General features: G+C 45.3%; 1 protein-coding gene and 1 long non-coding RNA gene across 2 annotated transcripts in view; both read right to left on the bottom strand.

Annotated features, from left to right (window-relative positions):
* STPG1 (sperm tail PG-rich repeat containing 1) overlaps nucleotides 1-13670 on the bottom strand; it is a 28929-nt gene that overhangs the window by 13567 nt on the left and 1692 nt on the right. The window contains exons 3-6 of the mRNA XM_079987789.1: nucleotides 12419-12522; nucleotides 6460-6561; nucleotides 2920-3093; nucleotides 539-650 (exon numbers count right to left, since the gene is read on the bottom strand). Of these exons, the coding sequence (XP_079843915.1) occupies nucleotides 539-650; nucleotides 2920-3093; nucleotides 6460-6561; nucleotides 12419-12522 (492 nt within the window). The remainder of the gene's footprint in view (nucleotides 1-538; nucleotides 651-2919; nucleotides 3094-6459; nucleotides 6562-12418; nucleotides 12523-13670) is intronic.
* Nucleotides 301-532, bottom strand: LOC307222507. The gene is made up of 2 exons (XR_013841790.1): nucleotides 388-532; nucleotides 301-345 (listed from the first exon to the last, which is right to left on the bottom strand). It is a non-coding gene; the product is annotated as an uncharacterized lncRNA (long non-coding RNA).

The raw sequence follows: 13670 nt of genomic DNA, 5'->3' as shown, positions 1-13670 counted from the left end.
AAATGTCAAATAGTTGTTTATTTCCTTGACGTCTGATGGGAGGGAGGGCGTTCCACAGGGCGGGTGCCACTACCGAGAAGGCCCTCTGCCTTTTGGTGCTATAATTTTTTTTAAGTTCTTTTGAAAGGACAAAATGCCATGACTGCATGCACTGTAAGGGGGAGAGGTCTGAATTACTGGCTGTGAGCGTTGAGGATCATAAATTGAGAAGCGATGTGGCAAGGCATGATTGTCAGACAGAGAGGCTTTTATTCACAAAAGGTGAAGTGAAAAGGAGAAGAAAGCTGGACACTCAGAAGGTATTGTAGATTGTTTTAATTTGTTTCACTGAAGGGCATTGTTTTTCTTTATTTTATTTTTAATTTACTGCACTGGGTGGCATCTTACTTTATCTTACTTTATCTTGGGTCCTGCCCACATCTGGCCCTGCCTACTCCCACATTTGGCCCCGCCCACCATTAGGATGGTGGCCCTTGGGAGGTTGACCATATTTGAATTTGGCCTTTGGGTCAAAAGAGGCTCCCCCAGCCCAGCTTACAGGGAGAAGGCACATGCTCCTTGCTACCGATTGCCAGTGCTCGTTTTGTTTTGGATGAAAACACTGACATGGCACCAGTGTTGCGGCTTTTGTTGCTGAGGTCCACCGAGACCTGCGGATGAAAGTAAGGGTTTTGCAATGAACTCACTTTCCAGCAGTCACTTTAGTTAAAAACAAACCAACACCCAAATAAATACTGGTGTTTAAGTCTGCCTACTTTCAACACAAGGACATTTGCGATGCAGTCACCAAGCCTAAACTATTCCAGCACATGGGTCAAATGTGGCTTGTGAATGGTGCATGAATGATGCTACTCTAAAGTACATTTCAGAAGCCACCTGGCCTAGCAAGTGATTACCCACCTGTGATGAAATACCGTATTTTTTGCTCTATAAGACTCACTTTTTCCCTCCTAAAAAGTAAGGGGAAATGTGTGTGCATCTTAAGGAGCGAATGCAGGCTGCACAGCTATCGCTGAAGCCAGAACAGCAAGAGGGATTGCTGCTTTCGTTGCGCAGTGATCCCTCTTGCTGTTCTGGCTTCTGAGATTCAAAATCTTTTTTTTTCTTGTTTTCCTCCTCCAAAAACTAGGTGCGTCTTATGGTCTGGTGCGTCTTATAGAGCAAAAAATACGGTACTTATCTCTTTAGCACATGCTGATAGAAATGGCTCCTGTAAATACAACTCAATTGTAAAATCAGTTGTTTTACAGTATTCTGGAACAGAATCAAGCATATAACAGCAGCAGCAGCAACAATAACAACAGACATTATTTTTATTGTTTTTAGAGTTTTGTTGAAATTCTTTTCTTGCTTTAAAAAATTGGGTTTAGTGTTTGATCCCATTTTAATCTTGTATACTATTTTAGCAGCCTCTGGCCATGAAGCAGTTTATAAACCCACTAAAATAAATGAAGAGATGAATAAATATTTGTGAAATTAGCCTGCTGTGCAGACAGTAAACTTGGGCCCTTGGTTTCTTTCCATCAGCCTCCCTTCCCCGTGGCCATAAATTATTCAGCCTGTCTGCCTTGTGAATGGATCATTTCCTGTTTGGCTTCTCCAAATGCCGTGCATTATCTCATGGGTTAGTGTAAATCACGGGTTAGCGATTAACTCAGGAACGTTCTTCTCAGGAGAAGTCCTATTTAAACTGTATTAAATACAACCTAATGTTCTTATTTGGGTGTGGATGACAGACTGTAATAGTGATCTGCAAAGTAGGGGGCAAAAGGAAAATGTGCTTGGTGTTAACTCCCTGTACGCTGACGAAGTAATGCTACTACTAGTCAGACAATTGCCTAAGAGTTTCACAGGGCACATAAAGGCCAACCAAGCATTTGCTTCTCTTTTTATTTATGACATTTATATCCCACCTTTCCACCAAGGTGGTGTACATACCGTATTTTCCAGCGTATAAGACGACTGGGCGTATAAGACGACCCCCCAACTTTTCCAGTTAAAATATAGAGTTTGGGATATCCTCGCCGTATAAGACTACCCCTCTTCCAACGCACACCAAATAAAAATTAAAAAAAACCAGTCTCCAGTCCAGCTCAGAAATCCGCTCCACTTTCCAGTGGCCGGGGGCTTCTGGGGCCAATTTTCAAGCGTATTTCTGCTTCATCTAGAGAGCCTGGTGTCCTCTGATTTAATCTGCTGTCGTTTTATCCTTTGGTGGGGAGTTGCTGCAGGAGCTGTTGCTGTAGCCGGCGAATAAGACGACCCCTGACTTTTGAGAAGATTTTCTTGGGTTAAAAAGTAGTCTTATACGCCAGAAAATACAGTAGTTCTTCCCTCTCCTCTCCTCTCCATTTTATTCTCACAATAACACTGTGAAGCTGAAAGAGAGTGACTGGCTCAAGGTCACCTAGTGAGCTTCACAGCTAAGTGGGGATTAGATCTCTGGTCTCCCAGGTCCTAGTCCAAGTTGTTTTAAAACAACTGCTGCTCTTTATTTTTTATTTTGTGGCTACTGATGCAAATCCCACAGCAAGGTTCATCTGAATATTCTTGGGTCCATGCAATTATTTTTTTGTGAAAGATCACTGGTCAGAACAAATGAACGGATTTTGAAGGAAACGTGTGAATAATCAGTGGGAGAAAAGCATCAGGGCAAAACAAGAAATACTCTTCAATATCTTTTCCTATTTTGCCAGGTGGAATATATGAAACTGTGGTATTCTAAATTAGACTATTGGTACATTCAGCTTAGTATTGCCTGTACTGGCTGGCAGCTTTACCTGTCGATGCCAGGGATCAAACCTGGGGCCTTCCATCACTGAACTATGACCGTTCCCCATTAGCTGCAGCCCTACCCATTAAAAAATGTATTAATCTGTACTGCTGACCTCCCCTTTTCCAATCTCTAGATCATCTTACATTATATTGGTTGGGGGCTGGAGTGGATCTTTTTGAAATCTTCCTGGCAATTGGTTGCTGAAACATACTGGAATACCCCAGGCTAAAGTCTCGCTTGGAAATCAGGGTAGGTGGGAGGTTGTAGGCATTTGCAGCAGGATAGTTGTGGATTCTCTGGCGAGCAATGCGTGTATCCTGGAAAGGAAAGAAATGGAATTTGGTTTACACTGTTGATAATCCTGGGGGGGGGGGAGTGAGATGGGATGACTTGGGAACGTAGAGATGGTCTTTAAACAGCCATATCATTCAGATTTTTCAGGAATTAGATGCTGTTGAGTTTGCAACCTGCTCTGAAAATATTGTTGACATGCATAAAGCTCTTTGAGAAGAAGTTGTTGAAAATGGTATATAAATATCAGAAGCAAATGAACACTAGAAAGCCAGCCATTCTAGGAGCCAGCTGCCATCTTGGAAATACAGTGGTACTTCAGGTTACAGACGCTTCAGGTTACAAACGCTTCAGGTTACAGACTCCGCTAACCCAGAAATAGTACCTCAGGTTAAGAACTTTGCTTCAGGATGAGAACAGAAATCGTGTGGCGGCATCAGGAGGCCCCATTAGCTAAAGTGGTACCTCAGGTTAAGAACAGTTTCAGGTTAAGAACAGACCTCCAGAACGAATTAAGTTCTTAACCCAAGGTACCACTGTATGGTGGTCATGAAAGACCATCTGCTGTGGTGAAAAACATCCTAGATAGGTGGTTTTTGAAGGTGACATCTTCTTGCCTGAAAAGGTGTCATTACCTCCACATTGCCAAACCCATCTGTATTTTATATGAAGTTCACTCCAAATGAAATCAATATTTGATAAATTAAATTTGTAAAAGCTTAACTATCCTTTAGGAAAAGCTTTAGAGCTCAGTTCTATTCAATATAGCCCATAAATCCCATTGATTCTCAGCCTGGAATCTCTACCACCCAATCTTTCACTGCTGCCACCATTTTCTCCCACGTCTTCCCATTTCAATCATAAACCAGAGGGAGAGAGGAAGGGAAGGATCCAAAAGAGAGTCTTGGTATTAATCTGTCTCTTTCTTGAATTGCCCAAGATACACCCTTGAAGTGCTTGGGGGTTTTCTGCAGCTCCCCAGTCACAGATTGGCTATCCTTGGCCTACACCCATTAATCACCAGATTGGCATCTTAACAAGAAATTCCCACCCAGTTAGGGCCAACTCCTATGCTTCTATCTGATGTAGTATAATAATCAGAGACTGATTTCTCTCATCATTTTCACGTAGTCACTTTTTCTTAGGAGCATGAGTAATAATGTCCTATTTGGGTGACAGCTTATATTTACCACATCTGTGTCAAAGATTGAACATATCATCTCTGTGGTGAGGTAAATGTGAGTTGTCATCGCATTCATAAGAATATTAACCATGTTAAACTGAGGTAAAGTGCTCTCAAAATGTAAACAAAATGACATACTGAATGGGTTTAAAGCATGAGGTACAAGCTGGGGAAGTCGCTCATTTATATCATACCACAGTCCCTCACGTGTAGTATGTCACAGAGCCGTCTTTCCCATAGGGTTTAGTGGTGCGTTGCGCCAGGGCGCCGGCCTCTCAGGGGTGCCCCAGTGAGCGGGAGCTGCAGGGCTTTGCCAGCGGCTTCCCCTTCCCCTGCACACCCGCCAGCTGCGCCCCATCAACCATATGGCTGGCGGGCATAAAGCTTGCCTCCCAAGCCTCCGCAGGAGGAGAGAGATCCCTGCAGAGGCTTAGGATGGAAGCTGCGCCCCACCAACTATATGGCTGGCGGACACGCAGCTTCCTTCCCAAGCCTCTGCGGGGATTGCGCTCCTGCAGCGGCATGGGGGAGGGTTGCGTCCCCCCCCCCCATGGCTGGCAGTACGCAGCTTTCCCCCCCCCTCCACTATCCGTGGTAATTTGGGGACGCTGGGCAGATATTTGCATCCCGGCGCCGCATCTGCTAACGACGGTCCTGGGGATACAGGCCTTCTTCACAGGCTTATTGTAAGGCTTGTTGAGATAATAAAAATGCACAACCGCACTCTCCCCACCTGGGATTCCCAGCAACTGGCATTCAGTGTCATAATGCCTCTGACAATGTGCCTATCTGTGCCCAAGACTCTCTCCACAATGAGAATGGGGAAGTAAGTTCACAATATATAATTTTATTCAAAAACTTGAAAACCAGCTCTGAGAGTCATCAGCTTTAACGTGAGGAACAGCAATTTTTAAAAAAACCACGCAAAAATATACATTTTATAAATGAAACAAAGCAGGAAAGTACTGTGCAGCAACCAGTAAAATACACAAAGCCAGAAAGTGTAGGGCTTTATGATACATTTAAATGGGCCAGAGTCAACACCAGGCATCCCCAAACTTGGGCCTCCAGATGTTTTGGGACTACAATTCCCACCATCCCTGGCCACTGGTCCTGTTAGCTAGGGATGGTGGGAGTTGTAGTCCCAAAACATCTGGAGGGCCAAGTTTCAGGATGCCTGGTCAACACTACGGTTGAGAAGGTCTGTTGTGAATTGGCCATCATCTGAATAGATAATGGATTTGCAAAGTATTTCCAGTGCTGGATCTTAGTGATTGAGGAAAGGCATATATGGAAAAAGACCTCAGGCATCCCAGGCATAGGCCACAAAAGACTTTAAAGGTAAGCACCAGCAACTTGAATTTAGCTTGTAAGCAAACAACTGATGAATGAAGATCATGCAAAATTGGTGTTATATGTTCCCTGCTGGGCTAATATCATAAAGCAATCTGGTTGCTGTATTCTGAACCAACTGCAGTTTCTGCTGCAATGGATTGATAGATAGCTCTTTTCATTTACTGTTGTTGCCACAACAGAAGTAGACATTGTTTATTTATTTGAGGCCATTATACCACTTAATTAGTGGCATTTCTAAGCAGTGTATATAAAAATAAACCAGAGAATAAAATAAGAACTTGTCATAAAACCAAACATTGCGTTTAAATAGCTTCCAGTAGTTCTGAGCCACTCACCTGAGCCATGTGGGGGCCACCTACATAGACTTTATGGGATTTTGACCTTAGTGAATACACATGGCCCCCCAAATCAACCCTGCCTATGGCCAAAGTGTTCGGGGTTTGAGAATGAGTGTTGTCTGTGCAAGTAAGTATACATATTTGATCTCTCAGAGGCAGTTGTCCAACAGAGGAGGAACAAACACCTACCTAAACACACTCTGCTGAATGAATTATGTCCCATTAATTTCTAAAGAATTTGCTTCCAAGGGTAAACTGGAGGATGGAATCCATGTTTAATTACAGCAATCTCTGGGTGGATGACTTAATGTTTATCAGGCTATCGCAGGTCTATTCCTGACAACAGTAAACTCGTCATTATTACTATAGCTCATAAACAGTATAGAAAAGGAAAACTAAGGTGTGTGAGCATTTTAAAAGCTTCACTGGCAGTAAGACTGACAATGGCTTCAAAGAACTTCTCGACGCTGGCCTTTTTTTTCTTCCCGTCGTTCATAAATATGTATAAACCTTACCAAGGAAAGGAAAAAACAGGTTCCTTTCCGGGACTGGGAGACATTGTTGAGAAGTGTTGATTGATCGATTACATCATAGAATCCTGGACCTGGATTTTCATTCTGGGAAGGAACACAGTGCATAATCATGACAGGGCAGAGTCTGCTGCAACAGGGTTTATTTTTGCCAGTGCTCAGGAAATTGTTTATTTGTTTAGAAAAGAAATATTAACTGCTTAACCAAAATAGTATTTCATATAAAATAATGTAAAACAGTATACAGCAGAGGTTTTCAACTGTTTTGAGTACATGGCTCCCTTGACCAACTACATTCTTTCTGCGGCACCCCTGTGGGACTCAGGAGCCCAGTTATGTCACCTGTTGCCTGCAGAGCCGGCAGCCTCTCATCCTTTTGTGAACACTCTCCCTTGTGGAGAGTTCCCTCAGCCTCTCTCCTCTCCACTCTCCTTGGGAGTTCTCTGGGCAGCCGCCCCTGGTCTCTGAGCTGAGAGGTGCCTCCTCACACTGCCCCACAGGGAAAGGTTACTAGATTTTTTTCAATGAATTCGGAGACACTTTTCAACTTCAATGGATTTTGTATGGGGACTGATTTGTAAATCTGGGGACTGTCCCCGGGAAACAGGGACGTCTGGTAACCTTACCACAGGGGCCTGGGACTTGTCTGTCCAGCCAAGGGCTAGTGGACTGGATGGCTGGGCTCCGTCATCTGCTTGCTTGCTTGCTTACTCTGAAGCCACATCAGCTCCTGGCAACCAGCACCCCATGTCAGCCCCAGAGTCACTATTTGCCTGCAGAGCTAGTAGCCAGGGCTGCTGCAACAAACAGCTGTGCAAGCCTTTGGGAGGCAGAGATGCAAGAGAGCATCAGAGGAGGGAAGAAAAGAAGGACAGAGGCCAGCGTTGCCCGCTGCGCCCCTCACCATCATTCAAGGCACCCCAGGGTGCCATGGCACACTGGTTGAAAACCACTGGTATACAGATAAAACCAGCAAATGCTTAAAACAAATATGTTTTAAGCCTTGGTGATTGATGAAATTAGGGCAGAAGTACTAGAGCAATTGCCAAGATGGGCAAGTCTAGTGGACCTTCAACTTTGCAGGGTTCTGCAGGCATTCTGAAAAACCATAGAATATGGCGTCTGGTATTTTTTAAGAATCTGTGTTCACACATGACATTCACCGAGTGTATACTCTGTGTACCTGTGAAAACAAATAGTTGGGCTGAAGGGTAGGCAGTAGCAGCAGCCCCTTCTCTGAGGTTTTTTACAGTCAAACAGTATATAAATTTCATGGCGTAATAAATAAATAACAAATAGACGTTTCTTCTGAGCCGCCAGCTTTCCCTTCTCTGTTGCCATGTGGCCTCTTCTGGGCCCCCTAATCTGGCTTGCTGCCTCAGGTGTGGTAGAGGATCACTAGTGTTAAAAGTAAGATTTGGCTGCCCATCTAGTTGGCTTCTGGCAGTGGAACTGGGACAGGAGGCCACCATGTCCTTTGCCTCAAGCAACATGTTTTGGGTCTGCCGTGAAGAAGCTGTCTTCTCCAAGATGGTGCCTGCTTTCATACATAAGAGATAAAAGAGATATGACAGGCTCCTGCTACCTGCACTTTCCAGAAAACAGCTGAGGGCATTTTTCTTCTGACGAGGTTTCCCAGGTCTCTTTTATTTTACATGTAGGTACTGTTTCTTTGTGTTTACATGTTTAATTTTTATTATTATACATTATTGTACATTACCTTGAAACAGTTGTATAAAGGGCGATAAATAAATCAACAACAATAATAATAATCAGGACATAATTTGAAGACAAATGAGGCTTTTAACCATAGGTCAACGCGCCAAATACATGCTGGTTTAATCCACTGCTTTAAGTCAGTTAACTGGTGGATATTTCTTGAATCAGGCCCTACTTAGGAATCTGACGTGCACGTAGTGTCAAAGTGAGGGCATGCATTGTTCCTCCACGCAGCAGTGGAGGGAATATGTGCGACATGTGTGTCACCTCATGGGTGGAGAAGCACACAATGGCATTATAATGTGGATTCAGCACTTACCCTCCCATATGCTAAGCCTCTCAAATGTTTTGCTGGTTTTTGTCAATTGTCACTGTACACTAAGAAGCCTCTTCTTTGCTTGTTTCAAAATCAAAATAATCTCATTTTAATGGGGAGTCTCAAGTTGCATGGCAAAACGGGTTGAAAATGGAGGATTAAGTTTCCCTGGTGTCTGCTCAGCAACATAGAGAGACCTGGGGAGCTCAAATCTATTGCATGTCTAATCCCACCTGTACATCTGATTTGGCCTGAATTATTTCAGCATGTGGGCAGAGTGTATTATTTCAAAGTGCCGCACCCCTCCCTGACTCAACTCTCCTTCCAGAACGACTTTTCTTTCATTCCAGAAGTGAGTACTGGGTGGTTTTTTTTCTATTTATAGAATGAAATAAAACAAAAATGAGCCCGCTGTCTTAAGATGCCACTTTCAATATGCAATGGATGACAAACAGGGCTTTGTTAGAAGCTGAGTTTATCCCCTGATAGGCCAGAGCTGGTGGTTTTGGGGTCAAGCAAGACAGTGAAGTTGTCAAGCAGAGACTTAAAGTGCAGTGGGATTTTTTTTCTGCGGGACATATTCTGAGCTTCTGCACTGGGCCACTTTAGCATGCCATCCGTCAATCACCTGACATCACCACGACATCAGGTAATCCATTTTGCCTTTGCAGAGAACCCTGAGTTCAATCCGCACTGCAGAGGAAGATCCCAACCAATTAAAGTAGGCCTTGAAGTTGGCTCCAACCACCTGTTAAGTCCAACCCCCACTTGAATCAGCTACAATCTAGGCATTTAAAGGCTCCTTGTTATTCCTTTTGCAGCCATAAACTTATTTGCGCCACACCTCTGGGGCAGGTGAGCGTTGTTCAGGGAGAATGGCCTTGCAGGCCAAATTAGGCCCCCTACTGGAACTAATATTAAAAGGTAAAGGGACCCCTGACCGTTAAGTCCAGTTGCGGACGACTCTGGGGATGCGGCGCTCATCTCGCTTTATTGGCCAAGGGAGCTGGCGCACAGCTTCCGGGTCATGTGGCCAGCATGACTAAGCTGCTTCTGGCGAACCAGAGGCAGCGCACAGAAACACCGTTTACCTCCCCGCCGGATTGGTATCTATTTATCTACTTGCACTTTGACATGCTTTTGAACTGCTAGGTTGGCAGGAGCTGGGACCAAGCAACGGGAGCGCACCCTGTCACGGGAATTTGAACCACCGACCTTCTGATCGGCAAGCCCTAGGCTCTGTAGTTTAGACCTCAGCGCCACCCGTGTCCCTGGGACTAATATTAGTTTGGAACAATTAAGTAAGGGCTTGAAATGAACCTACTCAGACTCTTAGATCATCATCTGATGCCCTTCTCTGGGTCCCTTCTTTGAGGGCAGGTTGAAGGGTGATGGCAAGGGAGAGGGCCTTTTTGATTGTGGCTCACCGCCTGTGGAACACTCTCCCCAGTGAGGCTCCTTCTATCTGGCTCCCTCACTGACGTCTTTTTGGCGTCAGTAAAAGTGTACCTTTCAGGTTTTTAATGAACTGGGATGATGAAGGGTTTTGGTTTTTTTTAAGTTAGGGTGCTTGCCAAGCTCCTTGTTGCTATGGAGTGGGATGTTTGTATGATGATGATGTATGTAAGTGAAGGTAGGTATCAGTGTTGCAAGAGGCTTAGCAAGGGCAGCAGGTCAGGCAGAGAGATGCCGTGGCATCTTCTCATCAGTTCAGCATCTATAGCCCAACACAGTGAAGCACATCCAGCTGCTGTTGCTTATCTCTGTGGGACTGCTCTGGGTCACAGCCACAGTGGGGTGGAGATGCCTGGCCCCTTCAAGGGCACAGCTCTCCAGGAGCTCATCACGGCTCAGCAAGCCTTAGGACACACTTCCTGGTTTGCCTGCACAATGTTTATTCAGAGGTTATAATACAGTGTCTACTCTTTATTGAGCATTCATTCTGATTTGTATGTTGGGAGGTTATATGACAATGAGCATTCATCCTGATTTGCTTGTGGGATGCTTATAAATATACCCGTTAATCTTTGTTCATCCCACACTTTCCAGTGCATTTATAGTTCACTTCCCAAACCACAAATAGTCCTGGGTTTGTTTGCTTTTTAGTAGATTTGTTATACTACAGTGCCAGAGTGTTTTAATCCACATTAAGTGCACAAATCCAAATTTACATTATACGCTTGAATCCCTCCTGGAAAATAGCGACAGTCTGGAGGCACCCATAGTTTGTCATGCAAACTAACCCACTGACTTTCCTTGCTCACCCAATTCCCCCTGCCCCGCAGCAATAAGTCTACTCCATGCTTTCCAGCAGCTACTGACTTTTCTACACAACTTTGGCTTTCTTGCAAAAGTCCCCAAAAAGGGTGGGATGCATGCAACACTCCCCCTTACATGTGAAGAAGCAAATGTTCTCTAGGGATAATCAAGAGTATGCCAAACCCTTTGTATTCCTTGTGGCTTGGCTCATTGCCTGCTGGAGTTACTGTATGAAGGGGGAAATTCTCAGGAAGAGAAAGGAGCATACTGTGAAGACGGTTCAAGCGTTGTCCCTTCTGGCTTCTACTCTGAGAATTTAACAACAGGTTGGCTTGCCAGTGGCATGGAAAATAAATTTGCACAGATGAGATGCTTGTTATATATTGGCGATTGGAAGGGAGGTCTGAGAGGAAGCATAGTTCTTGATGGGGAAGGGAGAAAAGGGAAAAACTGAGAGCTGTTTGGGTCCCTGGCAATAGCTGGAGGAAGATTGTGCAGGACCCAGGAGGAAAGGGAGAGGGTCTGTTGCTAACACCAGCAGTTGACCACCAGCAGTTGACAACAGGCCCCATGTTGCACATTGTGGATACTGGATCTCCCAGTCAGGGGATTAATATTGCAAACAAGCTATTCAGATATTGCAGACAGGTTCTTGGAAACATTTCTTTCCCAAACCTTTTCAGATTTTCCACAGAAAGGATAAATCTATTTTAAATTGTGGGCAGGGAGAGGGAGATAAAAAAAACCCTAACATTTTGATGCTGATGTTGTGTGGACACTGCCAAAAATTTCATGCATGACATTAGTAATACCGATCCTACAATAAACACCTGCCTGGAAGCATGCTTAGCCCCAAGATGGGCCAATAAGAACCGTGATGGCATGAGATGTGACTTTTTTTTTTAAGGTAAATCTCTATGGGAACAGTGGTGTGAAAATGTGCATTTCCAAAAAGCAAACGGGCTAAAAGGTGTCATTTGCACACTTACTCCATACTATATATTGTTTTTCCTTGAACCAAAGTGCCCCTGAAGAATTTAGCACTCCCCATCTAAAGACTGGACCATACAGGCAGGGGTACCTTTAACTTTACCTTTTTATCTATGAAGTTCTGCTTCCGCCTACTGGTCAAAGTGGGTCATAACAGAGAAACGCAAATTTCCCTTTTCAGTGTTGCCCCCAAGGCCTTTACATAGGATCATTTCATCTCCCAGGACCCTGTATGTTGTGAGTTTCTATATCACAGATGTTCCAGGCTTATTTTTTGTCCTGTTTTCGTTGCACTCAGCCATTAAGCTCACTATGTGGCCTTGGATCAGTCACTGTCTCTCGCCTTTACCTACTTCACAGGGTTAATGTGAGGATAAACAAAGGAGAGGGAGAACCATGTATGACTCCTTGAGTTCTTTGGAAGAAATATAGAATATAGATGGAATGATAAATAGATGGTATAGTAGGGTTGCCATATTTCAAAAAGTTGTTTCCGACAGCCGGGAAATTCCAGACATATGGCAACCCTATAGTATAGGTAGGCCTAGAGACACCATGTGGCTTACATGGGATGGTGCATTTGAACCCAGATGAACTCCCTGGTTCTGCCCTACTAAGAGAAAAACAGGTGAACAGACTTAGTAAAATATGGTTTCTCACCTCAGGATACTGAAATCTCTTGGTCTGAGAGTTAAAGCCTTTTCGTTCGGAATTGGAGATCACTGTGGTTTGGAATTTGAAAGGAATGGAACAACAGCTCAGGCCTAGAAAAAGAAGTCAGTAAAAAAATCATGCAACACAAATGGAGAGAGGAATAGTGACTAGAGACAGTTGATAGTAATAGAAAAGGAACCATCAAAAATGCCTTTACAAGTGTGGCATACTTTCTTGAAGATTCCTGCTCCTGCCTGGTCCTTTGGCCCCAACATCTGAGGCCCCAGCGGCTTTCAAATAAAAGAAGTGGAAACTCTAAATGTTATGTACTGAAGTTCTCACCCTGGGCCAGCAGGGGGATACTGCAGATAGTTATGCAAATGAAGGATGGAAAGTGACTTCAGTGATTGGATAGTTTTAGAAAGTTGTTACAGTAACGTGGTACTGGAGCTCTATATAAGCAGGCTGACTGAGGCCTTCAGTTCAGTTCTGTCCTGGCCTGTGAATAAACAAGAGCTATTTGAAGAATCGCTGTGTCGTCTGATATGTTCACCCACAACTTAACACTAAACACCAACAGCAGGTAAAGCATAAAGACTCTTGTGCCATGTTGCATCCCTATGTCCAGTCACCACCATGCCTGGTCCTCCATTCAGTAAAGGATGGTGGATGGAAGCCACTCAAGCAAGGATGCAGTGGCGTAGCGTGGGGGGTGCAGGGGGGGCCGGCCGCACCAGGCGGGCACAACATCTGGGGGGGGGGCGCGCTCGCCGCCTCCAGAGTCGCCGAAGAGCCTCGGGCGCACGCTGTAGCAGAGCCCCATGTCTCGCGGAACCGACGAGCTGTGCGCGCGTCCGGGCTGAAGGCGTCCGGCAGGCAGCGGCTCTCAGCGCTCGCTGAGGTCCCTGCGCACCAGGGCCGCGGAGGGCGCGCCAGGCAGCCCCTCCTCACAGCCCCGCCGCTGCTGCTGCTGCAGCTGCTGGGCCATGTTGCATTTTCCTCGCCTCTCTGCCCTCCTCCTCCGGGCAAGCGGCGTCGTTTGGGTGGCAGTGCCAGCGGCAACTTGCCTCAGATCACCTGACACGGACCCGCCGCCGTGGCTACCTTACCGTAAATACCCCAGCCCAGGCAGCAGCAAGAAGAAGCTGGCAGCGGTGGCAGGTTAGGGGCTAGGGGTGCAAATTACTTGCCTTGCCCCGGGTTAGGGGGCACAAATTACTTGCCTTGCCCCGGGTGCTGACAACCCACGCTACGCCGC

The sequence above is a fragment of the Podarcis cretensis genome (assembly GCF_951804945.1).
Source record: "Podarcis cretensis genome assembly, chromosome: 8".
Taxonomy (NCBI): domain Eukaryota; kingdom Metazoa; phylum Chordata; class Lepidosauria; order Squamata; family Lacertidae; genus Podarcis; species Podarcis cretensis.
This window is presented reverse-complemented; position numbering and strand designations above follow the sequence as displayed.